At 36.6% G+C, this 19,178-nt stretch overlaps 1 protein-coding gene across 2 annotated transcripts in view; it reads right to left on the bottom strand.

The window, feature by feature from the left end:
• The window catches only part of Naalad2 (N-acetylated alpha-linked acidic dipeptidase 2), a 44,047-nt gene extending 33,799 nt beyond the window's left edge, over nt 1-10,248 (bottom strand). The window contains exons 1-4 of one of the 2 annotated variants that reach the window (XM_077108685.1): nt 9,959-10,248; nt 9,032-9,143; nt 2,170-2,356; nt 273-374 (exon numbers count right to left, since the gene is read on the bottom strand). In XM_077108685.1, coding sequence (XP_076964800.1) covers nt 273-374; nt 2,170-2,356; nt 9,032-9,087 — 345 coding nt within the window. In that variant the 5' untranslated portion in view covers nt 9,088-9,143; nt 9,959-10,248. Of the gene's footprint in view, nt 1-272; nt 375-2,169; nt 2,357-9,031; nt 9,144-9,954 lie in introns of both variants that reach the window. The other variant, XM_076843883.2, reaches the window with a different exon arrangement.
• Nucleotides 10,249-19,178: the final 8,930 nt, after the last annotated feature.

Raw genomic sequence — 19,178 nt, forward strand, 5'->3', positions numbered from 1 at the left:
TTGCAAAGAGTGGCCTCTGCCTTACTGGGATCTGTTTTTAATGTATTTGTTTTCTTTTTTGTTTTAAGTAGTCTTTTTTTAATTATTATTTTATTTTGGGGGGCATGTATAGTACTGAACATAAAAAAATGGGTGAGTATGTCTAATCTCCAGGTAAATTCCTTGGTTTTATTCCTCTACATAGTTTTTATACAATAAAGAAAGTTTTTAAAACTTGAATTAAAAATAATAGAAATAAATAAAACTTGAATTAAAAAAATGTTTTACTTTACCTCTGGTTTGCCTTGGGCTGAGAAAGCATTATAGGGAGGTACGATATTTGTCACATTCTCATATCCATCTGGAGGTGGTTCAAGATATGATGTTTTGAATACCTAGCAAGAAGTAAAGCATGTCAAGCTAGAAAAATAATTCCAGGTTATTATTAAGGTATAATTAATTTTTTCCAAGTATAGACTTAATAAGCATCCTAGATTCCATAACTAAGTAGGTAAATTCTACTGACAATAAGAAAGAGCTTTATTATTATTATTATTATTTTCAAAATAATAGAAACTTTTATAAATGCATGTAGTCCCAGACAATTAAAAGCTAGGATACAGTGTAAAATGACATCAAAGTTGGACATGGTGTCATGTGCCTGTAATCCTAGCATTCAGAAGGATGCTACAGGAGGACCACTTGAGTCCAGGAATTTGAGACCAAACTGGACAACATAGCAAGACTTCATCTCAACAAAACCCGAAAGAACAGGACTTCAAAGGCAGCACTCTTGGCTGGGGATGTGGTTCAACGGTAGAGTGCTCATCTATCACGTGTGAGCCCCTGGTTTCCATCCCAAGCATGAAAAAAAAAAAAAAATTGCTAACAAAGGTAGCACACTTGTGATTTTCACTTCATGACTACTCCTTTCAGCCTCCTTTGTGGTCCCTTTTTCTTTCATTTTTATTTGAATGTTACACATATTTTATCCCTAGCCCACCACTTGCCTTATATTATATTCTCTCTCTGTGAGAGTTCATTGACTAACAAAATTTTGCCAACAGCTGATGTACTTATGTTGTCCAGACTCATATATTAAGAGCCCAAATAGTCACTTAGCTTTAATGTCTAAACTCAACAAGTTAAAATTTGAATTTATGTTCTCCCACCTGTAGCCGGTTCCTGGCTCTGCATCCTCTACTTCCATTAATAGCCTCACTAAGTTAGTCACCCGCCTCCTACAGTCTAGCAGTTATCCTGAACACTCTTCACTTCTTTCCTCCAAGACACTAAACAAGTCCTATATACTTCCTCTTTCTCAAAATCATCATTCTTTCTCACCTGCTAACATGCTAATTCAGGATTTCATCATCTTTCATCTGAACTACTGTCTTTAAATTTTAACTCTAACTCCTTGCCTAGTCTAGGTGTAATCTGCAGACTCCCCCATCTATGTAAAACAGATAGAATTTTGTGGTCACATCCTTCCCATGCTTAGGACTTGCTTTTGTTCATGAGGATCCCTCAAGACTATCTTCTCTGTGAAGCTTGCCCTGTCTATATCATTAAATGAAAGCTGCAAATACAGATGCTTAATAACTTAAATATTTCACTGGTCTACCTCTTACGTTGGTCAGTTTGTATTTTACAGTCTTGGAAATCATAAAAATCTTAAATTCTACCAATAATACTAAGATAGTCTATTTTCAAGCCTTTGCAATATTTTCTTCCAGCTAGAATTTGCTTACCTTACTTTTTCATATTGTTCATCTCTTGTGCTCTTTCATGACTTATATGTCAACTTATACAGGAAGACTTCTCTAACTCCCAGTGTGGGGGCTAGGTCTTGGGTGTGGGGGCGGGGTGAATGACCCATTTCTGTATAAAGACCCTTTGTCATACCATTCATGTCATTTACTATACTGATTTGAAACCCTGTATCCTATTGTCTGCCTCACCTTATTTAAGCAAAGGACCCATGTCCTAATCTTCATTCTGGCCTGAAGATCTAGCTTAGCATCATGCCTAACACATACCAGACACTGGCTAGTTTACAACTTATTAACTTTTCTATATAGTGTGAGTTCTACACACTATTAACAAATTTATATTTTTACTGGACCGTATATTCTAATCCATACAAAGTGTGGCATAATTATATGAAAAGAACCAACAATTCTCTATCACCTCAGTTCCATGTCCATCCACAATCGATATGCAGTTAGCATTTGTCTCATTAGGGTAAGAGAGGAGAACATCATAATGAGCCAAGTCGGCTGAATCTAGTCCAAATTTCTTCCATTGGGCTTGAATTTTTTTGGCAAGTAGTAAATTTTCTTCTGTTCCTGCCAGATGAGGAAGTTTTGTGAAAGAACTAAAATGAGAAAAAAGAAACCAATGAACAAACAAAAAACAAGTGTGAGTTAAAGAGTATATTCAGCTTCTGTGCCTAAGAAATCTTCTACATGCATTACACATCTTTTACACACTAAGTTATGAATTATATGTCAAAAATACTAAATGACACAGCTAGAAATAACAATTTATAGATATGCCAATTTTTAAATTACTTATGTACAACTACAATTTTCATAATATTCTCCCTCAGAAAAGAATGCATTCCTTGGTAAAGACAATCAGAACAGATATGAGAAGATACCCTAAAAGAAAGTTAGACTGCTATACTAATGGTGCTCCTCCTTGCTGGTGGCTGGTGTTCAGTAGATAGAGGACATTTGGGAAGAAATAATCCCAGTGTTTTCCAGGGACCAGTTAGGCACTTGTACACTTGACTTAACTATTTCTACTATTGATTATGTCAATATAGTTGCTTGTTTATCTCACTAAGGTTAAGATCTGTATATATTGATATTTAAAATTCCCAGGGCTTAGCACTTGTCAGGTACCATGGAAATAATGACTGATTGAACTGAGTTTAGGCAATGCCACCTTGGTTCTGGGTGTAAATGAGTTATAGCAATTAAATGAACTCACAGATATACTTCTTACTGAGACACATTTTGCTTTAGGTGAATATTGTTTTAAAGTTTCTCAACCATCCCACTTCCCACCTGTGTCAGATGAACAATAATATAAACTTTTATAAATTATTTTTTAAGTTAAGCATAGGACAACCAAAAAATATATGGCAATAAAGGTCAATTAATATTTATTGAAAACTTTCGACATGCTAAGGACCCACTGGCACTTTCACGTGTGTTATCTCATTTAATCCTTACAACCTTCTACCTTTGTCCCCATTTTACACAAAAGAAACTGAAAAAATGGTTGAATAGCTTCTTTATAATTGCGTAGCTAATAAGTGCTGGAGAAAGAAGCTGAAATTATACTTGTCTGAGTTTCAGAAATGGTGATATTTCACTATATATCACCTAATCTTATTACCCAACTGCTTACATCCTTGTATAGCTCCCTACATTCTGCATTATCAAATTCACACTGCAATGTGGCATAGGAAGCCCATTGGTGTCTGTCCCATATTTTCAACTTCATTTCCTCCCACTCTCTTTATTAACTGCTCTGATCTATGTCATTGAGCATACTTCTTTTCTCCCTGAAATGATTATGCTTTCTCTCTCATACCCTTTAGTCTTCACACAAGACAAGCTTATCTCAGACATGAATATTGTCTCATCTACTGAATCTCTCTCCATCACCTTTCCCACCTGCAAACTGTTAATGGTTCATGAGGATCCCTCAAGACTATCTTCTCTGTGAAGCCCTCTCTATATCATTAAATGAAAGCTGCAAATACAGATGCTTAATAACTTAAATATTTGTTTTAAAAAGTATAAATGTGTTTAGAAAGAAGTAATTTTTTATACATAGGGAAACAATGAGTCTGAGATATTTAATTTTTACTTTACATAATATATTTTCATTTTCTTTTCTGTAATGAGCAGATACTATCTTACAATTAGGGAAAAATAAATGTATTTTCTTAAATTAAGATGTTGGATTAACCATAAGCTTTTGCCTTTCATCTTTTAGAGAACCCACTGAAATGAAATACAGAAATGAAAAAAAAATTAAGAAGGAGCAGCTGGAAATGACATCATTTACTTTTGAATTTCTCCCTGTGATGTAAGGTGGCCATCACATATTAACTTGGCAATGTTTAGGACAAAAAGCTTCTTTTCAAAACAATCATTGCCAAAAAGAAAGAATTAGAATGTGACTGGCTTATGGACTAATCAGGAGATCCCTGGGCTGAAAGGAAGGTAATCATTACTGAACACATGCCCTCCTGGAAGAAGACAAACACAGTTGACATTCTGCCAACAAGAAAGTGATAGGGGAAAATCAAATTGTTCCCACAACTAATTCTTTTAACACAGTCTTGAATCTGTCCTTTCCCTGCTAAACTATTTTTCTGCATGTATATACATTCCTTAAACTTATGATCAACAATTCCTCAATATCCTCTGCTCCTTCATGGAAAGTTTGCATTAACTACTGGCCTTAACAGGTATCTTCTGAGGACTTTGCTTATCTGCAAACTATTTAATTTCCATGCCCCTACCTATCTTGGAGCAAGAAGGATAACTAGGAGCCCTTCTTATTTTTCATTTTTTTTTCTCATACTTTTCCTTCCTTTCACATAGCTCTTTTGGTGCTTATAACCAAATGGGTGCTCTCATTTGCAAAACTGTGGGCTATTCCTTTTCCTTCATTAAAGTCATGAACTCCTAGGCTGGGGATGTAGGTCAGTGGTGAAGTGCTTGCCTAGCAGCACAAGGTGCTGGGTTACATCCTCAGTACTGCAAAAAAAGTGAAAAATATTTTTTAAAAAATTGTAGACTCCTGGGGCTGGGGATGTGGCTCAAGCGGTAGCGTGCTCGCCTGGCATGCGTGTGGCCCGGGGTTCGATCCTCAGCACCACATACAAACAAAGATGTTGTGTCCGCCAAAAACTAAAAAATAAATATTAAAAAAAAATTCTCTCTCTCTCTCTCTTTAAAAAAAAAAAATTGTGGACTCCTAATGCACTGTATTTTCCTCTTTTCCTATTCCTATCATCCTTCTCAGTATGCATTTGTGTATTCAGTCATACACAAAGGAAAGAAAAGCCAGTCTCAAGGATGTTCTTAATCATCATGAAAACCATTAATACATCATTTATCACCATATGTATGGTAATATATCCAAGGTAATATACAGCAATATAATATGGTATATTAACATAATATATTAAACATACTTTATATGCCGGGGTCCAGCCCCAGCGGGGTCCAGGGAGTCCTGAAGGAGGAGTGGCGTCGGCGAAATGATGAGACAGGAGTCGTTCCGTTTGAGCAATCTCCAGAGAGAGAGCTAAAACTGCTTTCTCTGGGTCCCCTTTTTATTACAATTTTTCTCATCATTATAGATTCACAATACGTCATTGATTATATAATTTAAAACTTTGCCAAGACATGACATTTCCTTAACCATGATTGAGAGCACACCGATCTACATTCTTCCAGGATATGACCCCCAGCCATACAATCATCAAAGTATAGAATCATCAATAAAACATGTCACCAATTTACATCCTTCAGATTTTCCCAAGATTTACTATTTTTCCCAAGATATGTTATTTCCTTATTAACTAATGCCAAACTACGTAACCAGACTCTAAGTCTCCTAGCCAATCATTAACCTAAAGTACACTTGTACTTTATTTCTAATTCAAAATTCCCATCTAAAAAAGTCCCTTTAAATCTTATATTTAAAATATCCTAAAGTTTATGAATCATCCTTAAAACATATATCAGAAACCTATACAACTAAAGACTTAAGAATTTCTAAACTTAAGAATCTAAATAAAATAATATTTTTAACATTATTCTAAAACTGTGTCTTATAAACCTATTTTAATTGATTCCTACATTTATTCTCATAAAACTGGTTGAGCTGCTTTCTCGAAGAGTTTCTTTGTTTCTCAGTCAAGGTACACTAGTTCTCAAAGAGTTTGTTTCTCAGTCAAGGTACACTAGTTCTCAAAGAATTTGTTTCTCAGAGGATGATTGTTGTCCATTATTAGGTTTGTCCACAATGTACTAAGATAGAAGAATAGCCTTTTACTTTGTCCTTGATATGCTGAGGGGTGGGTAGAACGGCCTCCAAGGCATGAACCACCTGTTCTGTTCTAGCCATCTGAAATTTAATTTGTTTGGCATTTAACATACTCATGCCTCCTGTGAGAAACATAAGCATGAAAATGCAAAGTCCCAATTACATAAAAAAGGGTCTCATGGTTTCGGTTACCCACCAACCAGCGTGGCTTTGCCAGCATTCATCCTCACTGTGACCCTGTCAAGACAGTGGGAGAGCGGCTTTGCCAACACTTTTTCTCACTGTGACCCTGTCAAGACAGTGAGTGGGGGATCGCCTCCACCATTTATAGATTAGAGCAAAGTAATAGTAATAAAAATTTCAAGGTAAGAGCCAGCACCAAGGTTTACTCCTGATAACTCATGTAATTTTCTACGTGCTTTCTTTTGGACACTTCATGATATGCGGCAGAGGTCAATAATGTTAACATCTTACCTGATTTTTTAAGTTATACAAATTTAAACATGTTGTCTCATTTCATAAGATAGTCTGCATTTTATAGCATTTTACCAAATGAGCAATATAGACTACAAGTGATAGTCATCCCATTGCCCACTCATTCATTTTCTGTGTCTCCAAAAAAGCATGTCAGAACAAACATTTTGAATTAGCTTCCTGATATCTGATGTACCTTGGTCATAAATTAGCTCAAATTTACCAAGAACAGTATAGCTGTTTTTATTCCTCATTATTGCTAATTCTAATTCATCCATGGGCATTAATATGGAATTGTGTGATCTCATTAAACCACAGCATGGACAAGGAGGAAATGTATCATGGAGTATGCACTTCACTCTGCATATTGATCTCTAGGGTTCGATTGAACTCTCAGAAGAAGAGAAATGAAGAATATAGGGAAAAATGTCTTAAGAAATAATGAACAAAATCTTCCTAAGAAGGAAAGAAAAGTCTTTTCAAGAAATTTTGCAGGAATAATTGACTATTTGTATTTAAGATTATCATCAATCCTTAGATCGCACCATATCAAAAATTAAGTCGATTTGGAACATTGACCTTAAATGTGCAAACTACCATTCTAAAACTTCTAGAAGGAAATATTTAAGACAATAATCTCATAGACAAACTTAGATAAGATAGAGAAGTAGGAAGCATCAAACAAACAAAAATTGATTAAATGAACTTCATTGAGATTAGACATTTCTGATCTTCAAAAACTCCACTATGAAAACAAAGGCCAGCTGCAGTAGAAAATATTTGTAATACATATGATTAACAAGGAACTTAACCCAGAATATGTATTGGAAAATATATGGACAGAAACTTTATAAAAGAAGATATACTAATGTCTAATAAGAACATGAGAAGATGTTTAATATCATGAGTCATGAAGAAATGCAAATTAAATTACGATAATATAGCACTATTCAACAATTGAATTGGTTAAAATCTGAACAACTGACAATACAATCATTGCCCAGGATGTGGAGCTACTAGAATACTTACACTGATGGGTAGAAATATAAACTGTATGACCACTTTTGAAATCTCTTTAGCCTTTTCTTAAAAAACTCTAAAGGGCTGGAGGAAAAGCTCATTGTTAAAGCACTTGCCTAGCATGTGCAAGACCTTAGGTTTGATCCCCAGCAAAACACACACACACACACACACACACACACACACACACAGAGAGAAGAAAAACACAGCATATGCTTATCCTCCAACCCTTTCTAATAGAAATGAAAATATATATCACATGAAGACTTGTAACATTTATCTACATAAGCTTCTTTTACAATAATAAAAAGTAGAAGCAATCCAAATGTCCCTCAAGTACGCATTATAGAATATCTATACAACGGAATTCTACTCAGTGATTTAAAAAACAAGAAGGAATTAGTGACGCATGCGACAACGGTCAATCATTTTTATTTTATTTTATTTATTTATTTTTTGGCAGTATTGGGGATTGAACCCAGGGCCTTGTGCATGCCAGGTAAGCAATCTACCAACTGAGCTACATCCCTAACCACCTGAGTCACTCATAAAATCATTATTCTGAGTGAAAGAAGCCAGACAACACACAGAACATGCTATGAACACCACATTTATTTAAAAATTTTAGGATATGCAAGTAAATCTATAGTGATGTAAAACTGAACAGTGATTATGTAGGGTCAGGGGTGAAGGGAGGAACAAACTACAGAGGGTATGCTAGAAATATTTTGTATCGTGATTGAGGCGATGGTTTGTTGCATACCACAGACATCTGTAAAAACTCTGAAGTTGTAGATATTATAGAGATCAAGATTACTTTATGTAAATTATCCTTCAATAAAGCTGATTTTTAAAATATCACTTCTTTGAAACAGCCTGAACACAGAAATAAATGTTATGCTAATTGCTTTCAACAAGTTCACAAATATCACTCTGAATATCACTCTTAGAAGATGGAAGATTGGCACTGATCATATTTTGTTTTCATGTTGCCCTATTTTTGAACCACAAATTTATATTAGCAAGAGAGGATCAAGGTTTAACCTGTGGCAGACAGAATCTGAAACACTGATCTCCTTTTCACTAAATCACTGAGCAAAGAACAAACTAAGCGAATATAGTGTATAAAAAATAAATAAAATTGCTGATTAAATTCAGGCTACTGATTATATCCACAGTGAGGAACAAAGAATAGCATTCACTTGCAGCCCAGAGCTGCATGAAGTTGAAACATCCCCCAGTAAGACAACAGATACTTTTCTGGAGGATGAAATTAGGAAGAAAGACCTACTTCTTAACAAGTTATGGATTTCACATCAAGAGTGGTTTAAAGAGACATTTTAACTAACCGTAAATTAATGAGTAATATATCATTTCACACAAAGATTGTTCAACTGATTATAACCAGTTTTAATACACCTATGACTAATAATACTTTAAATACAATGTTTAGAATAAAAATGCAAAACAAACCTACCGAAGAAATGATCTAATGTTTTCAGCTTTCATTTCTGACAACAGATTCCCTCGCATACTTTGACCATGGTGTGGTGCACGGATTGTTTCTTTGGGAGGCTTAATAAACCAGCCTGTGGGGGAAAAAATGCATATACACAATTACTTTTGACTTTATTAGAAGTAGAAACCAGCTGTGGTGCAGTGGTGCATGCCTGTAATTCCAGAAACTAGGGAAACTTAGGCAGGAGGATCTCAAGTGTGAGGACAGCCTGGAACACTTGACAAGACCCTGACTCAAAGAAAAATAAATAAATAAATAAAAAGAAGAAAAAAAGCAAAAACCAAAAAAGGCAAAAAGAAAAAGAAAAACTGATGCCTAACAAATAGCTCATAGTGAACTTTTAAAAAAAGTTCCATATAAAATGCAGAAAACCTCCACATTCCTTTGTGTGCTGCAATTTTGAGTGGGTTAAAACGGGTTTTACTTGAGAGATGTGCTTTCCTTTCTTACATGTTTGCATCTAGGGGATCTAATTTGTACCAGTTCTTGACACACAGGGAGTTTTCCAAAATTTATGTATTTAAACGATAAGGAAAAAGTTCTTTGCAGTGCTTAGTCAATAATAGCTAATAATTTTGACTCATTACTATTACTTGGAAATGCAAATAAATTTTTCATCCCTGTAAACAGTGACAGCCCTAAATTCTCTTTTCAAAGCCCACAAAAAAAGCCTGAACTCAGTGAGTTTACTTATTTTATTTTTTTTTTATTGCGGCCACAAATACACTCTGTCCGGTTTCTAGTCTGGGTGCAGTTTATGGAGTTAGCCATGTCAGGAGCGGAACTAGACACTGGCCTGGGACAACCCACTCGCTCCAGCTACAGGCTTCCTCCCTTCACCTCCGCAGAGAGACAGCCCGGAGATTTGATTGTACACTCACCCACCAGAAAGCCCACCAGAAAAGAAGCCAGCACCGCAATCAAAGACATCCAAAGGTACAGACGGCCCCTGGACTTCGCCATGGCTTCTGTTCTGAGATCTGGGCGCCAGCAGCCCTCGCAAAAGCTCCGGGCTGCAGAAGAGCAGAGAGCGAGAGCCTTGAAAGCGGTGACCTCCCAGGCAGCTTTCACCGCCGCTGACCGCAGCTGACCTTCCAAAAGGCGGCTCAGCCCTGCCAGTGGGTCCAGAGACTAACGAACAGGAGCGAGGCCCGAGCTCCTTCTGGCCCCTGAAGTCCCCAGGAGCCCAGGCGGGGAGAGAGGAAGCCCTGCAGAGGGAGGAGGCACTCTTCCTGTTGGCCCGCAACTTCCATTCCATGGATCCTGCAGTATCCGGGCAAAGTCGGCGGTCGCAGCTGCGGGAAATGTTCCTGCTGCCTCAAAGACTAAAGCACTGCTTCTTCGCCAATCCCATCCCAAGAATTCCGGAATCTCGGCTGCAAAATGTATTTGAGCGTTATTTTTCATTCCTTTTTGATTGCTCCAGTTCCAGATTCTCGGACCCAATTTCCAACTTGTCAAACTTGGGAATAATCCGGATCCTGACTGCTCCACTGCAACTCACTAATGTCTCAACCACACATCAACACCAAAATGAGAATGAAATTCTTTTGTTCCACCCCCTCACATGAACAAGTCTCCAAATTCGGGTAATTCCTCTCTAACTGAGGTTTTCACATTCCTCACTGGAATGTTATAAATTCAAATTAATACAGCTAGCCATTCAAAGGATCTTGCATTATTACAGTCAGTGAGTTTTGAGCAAATGTCACTGCCCCAGCCCTATCCTTCCCTTACACTTACCACACATTTTCTTTAAAGGTGTTTAGAAGATTTGCAAACAGAACTCCTGCATCCATCTATCTCACCCAGAGGGAAATTTTAGGAATTTACAACGGGCTACTCATATGTAAGCAAAATCATTTTCTTTTTCAGCCAAAGCAATCTTTTTGCGTGGGATTGGAAGGAGATGGTACCTCCAGGACTATGCCCTACCAGGACTATGCCCTACCTTTGCTGCATTGTCTGCAGTTCTAATGGCCTTAGACAAGGCATCTTTCTTCATTTTTAACAAGTTATTACAAGCAAATGATTTATTTCTCCTCAGTGTCATTGTTGGCTGATATATCTAATGTTTTTTTTTCCTCTTAGAACTTTTGTAAAATCCCTAAAAGTTAACTTTAAAACAAACATCTTTATTGAACTAATTGCTTTTTTAGAATATTTATATATTGTTTAAAGCCCAACTAACCTCAGCTCCTTCAGCTACTGGCCCCTCACACATTCCTCAAGTGATTCTTCTGGTGTTTTTTATTTCAGAGACAAACACCTTCCCATGAATATTTTCTTTAAAAAATAAGTTGGTCCCTAACCCTATAGATACACAGTAGCATATACAGTAAGTTAGAATGAAATTATTGATAATGTGCAACAGCTGGTGAAATAATTATCACCCTCAATCTTGGAGCACCCAGATGTATTTTATCTGTTTTACTAATAAAGAATATAGGGCTTTAAATAACTATCTAGTGTCAAACATTGGGACAAGAGTCTTCTCAATATCTAATATATAATATCTAATTTGATTTGTGCTTCACATAAACATTTTGAGGATCGCTTATGTAATTTGTTAATTTCTAGACCTTTGGCTATTTTTCTTCTGTTTTTCATGAAAACTTTGCTATTGCTGTATAGCTCTCAAAAGAAATATGTAAATGACCTCTACAACAAAATTTTGTTGGAGAGAGAAGGTGGAAACTAATGATTAAAATAGCTGCTTGTTAAATTAGTTTTTTCCCTACTCCTATCTTTTTAAAAATTTATTTATTATTTTGATTTTTTATACATGACAGCAGAATGCATTTCAATTCATAATTCACATGTAGAGCACAATTTTTTCTCTGCTTGTACATAGAGTCACACCATTTATGTCTTCCTATATGTACTTAGAATAATGATGTTCAACTCATTCCACCAGCTTTCCTACCCCTATGCCCACTCCCTTCCCTTCCCTCCCCTTTGCCCTATCTAAAGTTCCTTCATTCCTCTCGTGCTCCTCCTAACCCCCAGCCTTCATTATGCATCAGCATGCACATATCAGAGAAAACGTTGGGTATTTGGGGGTTGGGGATTGGTTTACTTCACTTAGCATGATATTCTTCGACTCCATTTACCTGCAAATACCATGATTGTATGCTCTTTTAATCATGAGTAATATTCCATTGTGTATATATATCACAGTTTCCTTATCCATTCTTCAGTTGAAGGGCATCTAGTTTGGTCCCATAATTTAGCTATTGTGAATTGTGTTGCTATAAACATTGATGTGACTGCATCTCTGTAGTATGCTGTTTTTTAATACTGTTCTGTGGTGTGCAGTGTTGTGGCTGGTGATAGTCTTCATACCCTGTCCTGTGTCCCCAGGTGCAGGCTGTCACAATGAACACTACAGAAATGCAGAAAATAATTAGAAATTATTTTGAAAAATCGTACTCCAATAAGTACAGTTCTATGGTGTGCAGTGATGTTGCTGGTGATAGTCTTCATACCCTGAAGATATCAAAGACATAGACAAATTTCTAAAATCAGATGATTTACCCAAAATGAATCAGAATGATATATACAAGTTAAACAGATCAATTTTGAACAATGAAACAAAAGACACCATCAGAAGACTACAACCAAGTAAAGCCTAGGACCAGATGGATACACTGCTGAGTTTTAGAAAACCGTCAAAGAAGAACTAATACCAATACTCTTCAAATTATCCCATGAAATATAAAAAGAGGGAACACTTCCAAACTCATTCTATGAGGCCAATATCACTGATTCGAAAACCAGATAAAGACACATGAAATAAAGAAAACTTCAGACCAATATTTCTAATGAAAATACATGCAAAAATTATCAATAAAATTCTGACAACTCAAATACAAAAACATATTAAAGTGATAGAGCACCAGGATCAAATGAGATTCATCCTAGGGATGCAAGATTGATTCAATTTATGGAAATCAATAAATGTAATTCATCACATCAGTAGACTTAAAGATAGAAATCATATGACCATCTTAATAGATGCAGAAAAAAGCATTCAACAAAATGCAGCACCCTTCATGTTCAAAACACTGGAAAAACTAGGGATAATAGGAACATATCTCAACATTGTAAAAGTTGTTTATGCTAAGCCCAAGGTTTTTTCCTCATTCTAAATAAAGAAAAAATGAAAGCATTCCCTCTAAAAACTGGAACAAGACAAGGATTCCCTCTTCCACCACTTCTATTTAACATAGTTCATAAAACTCTATCCAGAGCAATTGAATGAAAGAAATGAAAGGAATACAGATTAAAAAAAGAACTCAAATTGTCTATTCGCTTATGACATGATTTGTGTGAGAGCAGCTGTTGGAGGTCCTCTAAAAACTTGCAGACAGTGTTTCCACTGCTTGAATCCCAGGTCACAAAGCTGCAAAGAATGCCATCTCCCTGTAGCCTGCCATCTGGATCTTCTACTCCTAACTTAATTATACTAATTGAAGTTTGGCTAATAGAAAAATTGATGTATTATTTAGCAAAATTTTCCAAATTGGCTAATTTTCCCATATAAAAATTAAATCACTACTGGGCACAGTGGTACATGCCTGTAATCCCATGACTTTGGAGGTTGAGGCAAGATCACCAGTTCAAGGTCAGTCTCAGCAATTTAGTGAGGTCCTGAGCATTTGGTGAGACCCTGTCTCAAAATAAAAAAAATAACAAGGGCTAGGGATGGTGCTCTGTGGTAAAGTATCCCTGAGTTTAATTTCTGTACCCTTCCCCCAAAAAGGTTGGTTTACTAACTCAACCAACACTTATTGAAATGCTATAGCATGCCACTCATTGTGCTTAATCCTGAAATTAGTATCACTTTATTTATAAACCTACAATGTATGAGAAGACAGATAATGATTAAATAATTAAATGTAACAGTTTCAAGAAGGAACAGTATGTCCTCAAATATGAACATCATTATGCCCTATTAGGCAGCATTTGTAATCTGTATCTTTGTTACCGCTTTTGACCAGTGACGAGTCCTTGCTTCTCCAATGTTAAAGAATAACACCAGAGAAGCACGCCGAGGCAAGGTCAGAGTAGACATTAGAAGTTTATTAAAGGACAGCAGAAAAGACCTCTCCCAGAGGAAGAAGGGGTCCCAAGAGGTGGAATCTGTGGAAGTGAGGTGGTTTCCCCTTTTTATAGTTCTTTCAGTGATGGAATGTAGGTTGGAAGGCCCAAGGGGTGGGACACAGGTGGGCCAAAGAAGTAATCTGGGCAGGAAGGACTACATTAACAGTTCCCAGGGATGGACTTTGGGCCTAGGGCTTTTCTCAGGACTTCATTAACATTCATTAACATTCCATGAGTTGTTCCCAGAATTCATTCTCAACATGGCCTCCATTTTAGATCTTACTCCATATTAGACCCGATTTACCTAACTACACTGACTACCTAATTTTAAATCTGGCTTCATCTTGACAATTCATTATGAAAAGTCCAGTTAGTTTGTTCAATAAGTCTTTGGCCTTTTGTTAATAATAGAATCTGCAAGCATTCAAAATTCCATTTTAATTAAGCTCATAACAGAAGAGGTCACTATCAAAAAATAGTTTCTAATTATTAACATCTCAACAAATATTTGCATCTTGCAAAACACGATTAACAAAGCAACATTGTTGGTTGATATGAACCCTTTTCAGTCTTTCCTTCAAAGCTGGAAAGTGAACTAGAAAGGTATTCTATTGGAAAAAACAATCTCAACAAAACTACTTGACGTGTACACAATATTTTTCATCTTCCTTTGAAGACAATATCGCATTACTGTTGGAATCAAATATTTGTCATTCATTCCCAAAACCTTATAAATTCCATTTTCCCCAATTATTTCTAGTTTTAGAATCTGAGACACATTTTCCAGGCATCTGGTTAACTGAAACTTCTCTAATTTAAAATATCCTTCAAGAAATTAAAAAAAGGGCTGGGGTGGTGGCTCAGTGGCAGACGCGCTTGCCTAGCATGTGTGAGGCACCAGGTTCGATCTTCAGCACCACGTATCAATAAATAAAATAAAGGTCCATTGGCAACTAAAAAGAAATTTAAAAAATATTGTGAAATTAAAGAGAATTAGGTGAAAGGTCCAAACAAAACTGAGAATCTATAATCCCTATAATTAGTTTTTCTTTATAATGTAAACAACTTAATTCTTACTGTTGGATCTAATAGGCCATAGTAAAAAAAAATTGTTTGATTTTGGGGGGAATTTTAATTTTTTATAAAATTTCAAATGTCTGGGAATCCTGGCTGGACATGGTGGTGTATGTCTGTAGTACCTGGATATATTTTTAATGTTCACAATTAACAAAGTTCACACTTATCCTTTTTATAACCATACCAAAAAAAAATGTCTTAATTATCTAGGGAAGTGGTTCCTGGCATGAAGTCCCCAGAACAACAGAATCAATATCACTTTGCAACTTGTTAGCCATGCAAAGTCTCAGGTCAATCCTAGAACTACTGAATCAGAAACAAAGCAATTTATGTATAGCAAGTACCACAAGTGGATTCTGATCATGCCAAAGATTGAGAAACACTGAAATGAAATGGCAGCCTGAAATGAAATGAAATTCCAGCCACTGTGGAGGCTGAGGCAGGAAGATCACTTGAGTCAAGCCTTGAGCCAGGAAAGTTGTGACCAACCTGAACAATACAGAGAAATTTCAGTTTATAAACAAACAAAAATCTCAGAGATTTGTTTGTGTTTTAGTTATGTGAAGGTTTATTCTGTCATGTTGAAGCCAGATTTAAAGTTAAGTAGTCAGTGTAGTTAGGTAAATCAGGTCTAATATCCAAAATGGAGGCCATGTTGAGAATGAATTCCAGGAAAAGCAGAACAACTCTTGGAATGTTAATGAAGTCCCAGAAAAACCCAAGGCCCAGAGCCCATCCCAAAGAAGTGTTAATGAAACAGCTCCCAGGAAACATAAGATGCTGACTCAAAAGTCCTTCCTGCCCAGATTACTTCTTTGGCCCACCTGTGCCCCACCCTTCTGGCCTTCCCACCTACATTCCATCACTGAAAGATAACAGAACAAAGGATAGGAATGGGGGGGGTGGCGGACCAGATGAAGACCTTAGGTATAAAAAGGGGAGACAACCGCACTTCCACTGATTCCACCTCTTGAGACCCCTTCTTCATCCGTGAGAAGTCTTTTCGCTGTCCTTTAATAAACTTCTACTTTCCACTTTGACCTTGCCTTGGCGCCTCGGCATGCTTCTCTGGCGTTATTCTTCAACATTGGGGAAGCAAGGACCCAGCATAAGTCAACAGCAGTAACAATGTATTACTCTTTATCTCAGAACAGTTCTTGGGAGAACAAGAGATAAAAGTTTCATAAACTGCATGAATCTTCTTCTTCTTCTTCTTCTTCTTCTTCAGTTCAGGGGGAGTGAATTCAGGGGTATTTTACCACTGAGGCACATCCTTTATATTTGTTATTTTGAGAAAAGAGTCTCACTAAATTGCTTGGGGCCTCACTAAATTTCAGAGACTGGCTTTGAACTTGCAATCCTCCTGCCTCAGGCTCCCAGCAGCTGGGATTATGGGATTACAGGTGTGCCCCACCCCACCCAGTTTAGGTGAATCTCTTAAAGTTTCACAGAATAGGCTGGGACTGGGGCTTGGTGACAGAGTGCTTGCCTAACCTAGAGAGCTCTGAATCCTGGTGGGCCCTGAGTTGAATTCACTCCCAGTAGGACTAAAAAATAAAAGAAAAAAGTGTTATACTTTCAATGTGGTGATGAGGCATAACTATCCCAGTCAGTTTTTTTTTCTTTTAGTAGAAGACTTGATGACAAAAATTAATTAAGGAAGGCAAGCCTAAATTCCCAATATAAAAATAAAATTTTAAAACTTTTTCCCCATCATAGAATGTCTCCTCAAAAAAAGTAAGGGTTTAATATACTCGGAGCATGAGATTTTCTTTAGTATATTTCTCAGCCATAGCTCTTCCATTCATAAGTTGGAGTCATTGCAAAATTAAATAGGTGATAATGTTTTTTTTTAAATGTGTTTATAAAGCGATCAAAGTGTAGATTCCATGTGTGTGACATCTGAAAATCATATTTTTCACTTAATCTTTCCGATGTTTTAAAAAGAGAATTCTGCATACATGTGATTCCCCCCAAAAAGCTGAATCAGCACGAGATCAGCATTTTCAAAGTTCATTACCTTCAAAGAGGTAACCGGGTGTTCCCTAGCGTTCAGTTACCCAAACTGCCAAGGCTACTATTTTAAAAATCTTTCCTCAGTCCCAGGTTCCACAATCAGTACCGTTTTGATACTGGGAATTGAACCTAGGGGAAATTTAGCTCTGAGCTACATCACCAGCCTTGTTTCCTTATTTGTTTATTTTTAAATTATAAGACAGGCTAAATTCCTTAGGTCCTCACTAAATTTCAGAGGCTGGCCTCAGACTTGTGGTTCTCTTGACTCAGTCTCCTAAGTGGCTGGGATTACAGGCATGCACCACCACTCCTGGCCTGGATTTTCTTAATAAATATAGATTTTAGACTTTACTGAAGAGAGAATGGTGCTAGAAATTTTGATTAAGAACTGGACATAAAGCCCCTGAGTTTAACATTTATGGGCCCCCAGAGTACAGCTGTGCTTTTAGAACACAAGATCATTTCTAGAAAGCACAATTGTAAAACTTACGAAACCATGAGTTGTGTGTGTGTATATATATACACACACACACACACACACATATATGTATGTTGGAAAACTAAAAGGTCAGGTGAGAATTCTCATTCCTTCTGAAACCCGTTCATTCCTACAGCTAAATCTTGGTTTAAAATATGCCAGGAAAGGGAGGCACCCAGATTTAAAGATCATTTTGGAAGAGTGGGACTATGAGTTATTCCTTTCTAAAACACTATTTTCCCAAATTAATAATTAAAGAAACCATTTCTGATTTTTTCCATTGTTGTTTCCTTTTTGTTATAATAAGCACATTACAGCTGACACAGTGAGCTCCATCTCTAGTTCAGCTATTCAGAAGACTAAGGCAGGATGATGTCAAGTTCAAGCCTGAACAACTTAGACTGTATCAAAAAATAAAAATAAATAATTATAATGTAAATTAAACATTAAGTTGCCCCACAAAGTTCTATGAGCTAGGACTTCTTGGCCTTTCTCCCCTGCACCCCTGAAGTGGGTCAGGCAGTGCCAAACCAAATTTCTGCCATTTATGGAGGCCTTGGGAAGTGTGATCTGGAATGTGAGGGCAGGAGAAATCTCCAGGGTGGAGTGGGATCAGTGATGTTCTTAGATTAACATAAAAAAAATCATCATTCTCTGCATGACAGGATAGAATTAAAGCCAATCTCAAAGAAAACATTTTCAAATTTTCTAAAACATTTGTTAAGTGATGATACCTCTTTTCTCCCATTTTATAAACAAAAATAAAAATATTCCAAAAAATATATTCAAATTTGACATTTGAAGGGTAAATTGGTATATAATCAGCGACTGTTGATGAGAGGAGGTTTCTACAAGATTGTTTATGGAGATCTCTAATTTGGACACACCTAATCAATCATCCAATCAATCATCCATTCAAGACTATCCCAAACTCCAAGAAATGCAATCTTTTGGAGAAAATGGGTGTGGTTTCTGGGGCAATAAAAGGACACTGCAAGAGCCCAACTTGTTCTTCTCCAGAACTCACACAGTGCCTCTGGGACTGGCTGAGAGATTTCGGAAGTCTTCCACTACCACAAGAGGCCCTGATTCCTGTGTCAACTTCATATCATTACTTCTGCAGCAAGTATTGGTGAGCCCACAGACATATTTCTTAGGTGAGTATACAGAAAAGCAGCTCCTGCTACTTTCCCATATCAAAGCAAGCAAATTTGTGAATTTTAATTATCAGTAAAATGAACTTTATCAGTAAAATGACTGCTGTTTGTTGTCTTGTTGCATGCCTTGGAATAAATTTGATGATTAATTTTACATAAATAATTTATGTATTCCATTGTTGTTACTATGTATTAAAGGAACCAGTTTACAATCTCACAAAAGTGTACAACAGTTCCTTTTTCTTACATCCAGAATTTATTATTTGTTTTG

The sequence above is a fragment of the Callospermophilus lateralis genome, chromosome 2 (assembly GCF_048772815.1).
Source record: "Callospermophilus lateralis isolate mCalLat2 chromosome 2, mCalLat2.hap1, whole genome shotgun sequence".
Taxonomy (NCBI): domain Eukaryota; kingdom Metazoa; phylum Chordata; class Mammalia; order Rodentia; family Sciuridae; genus Callospermophilus; species Callospermophilus lateralis.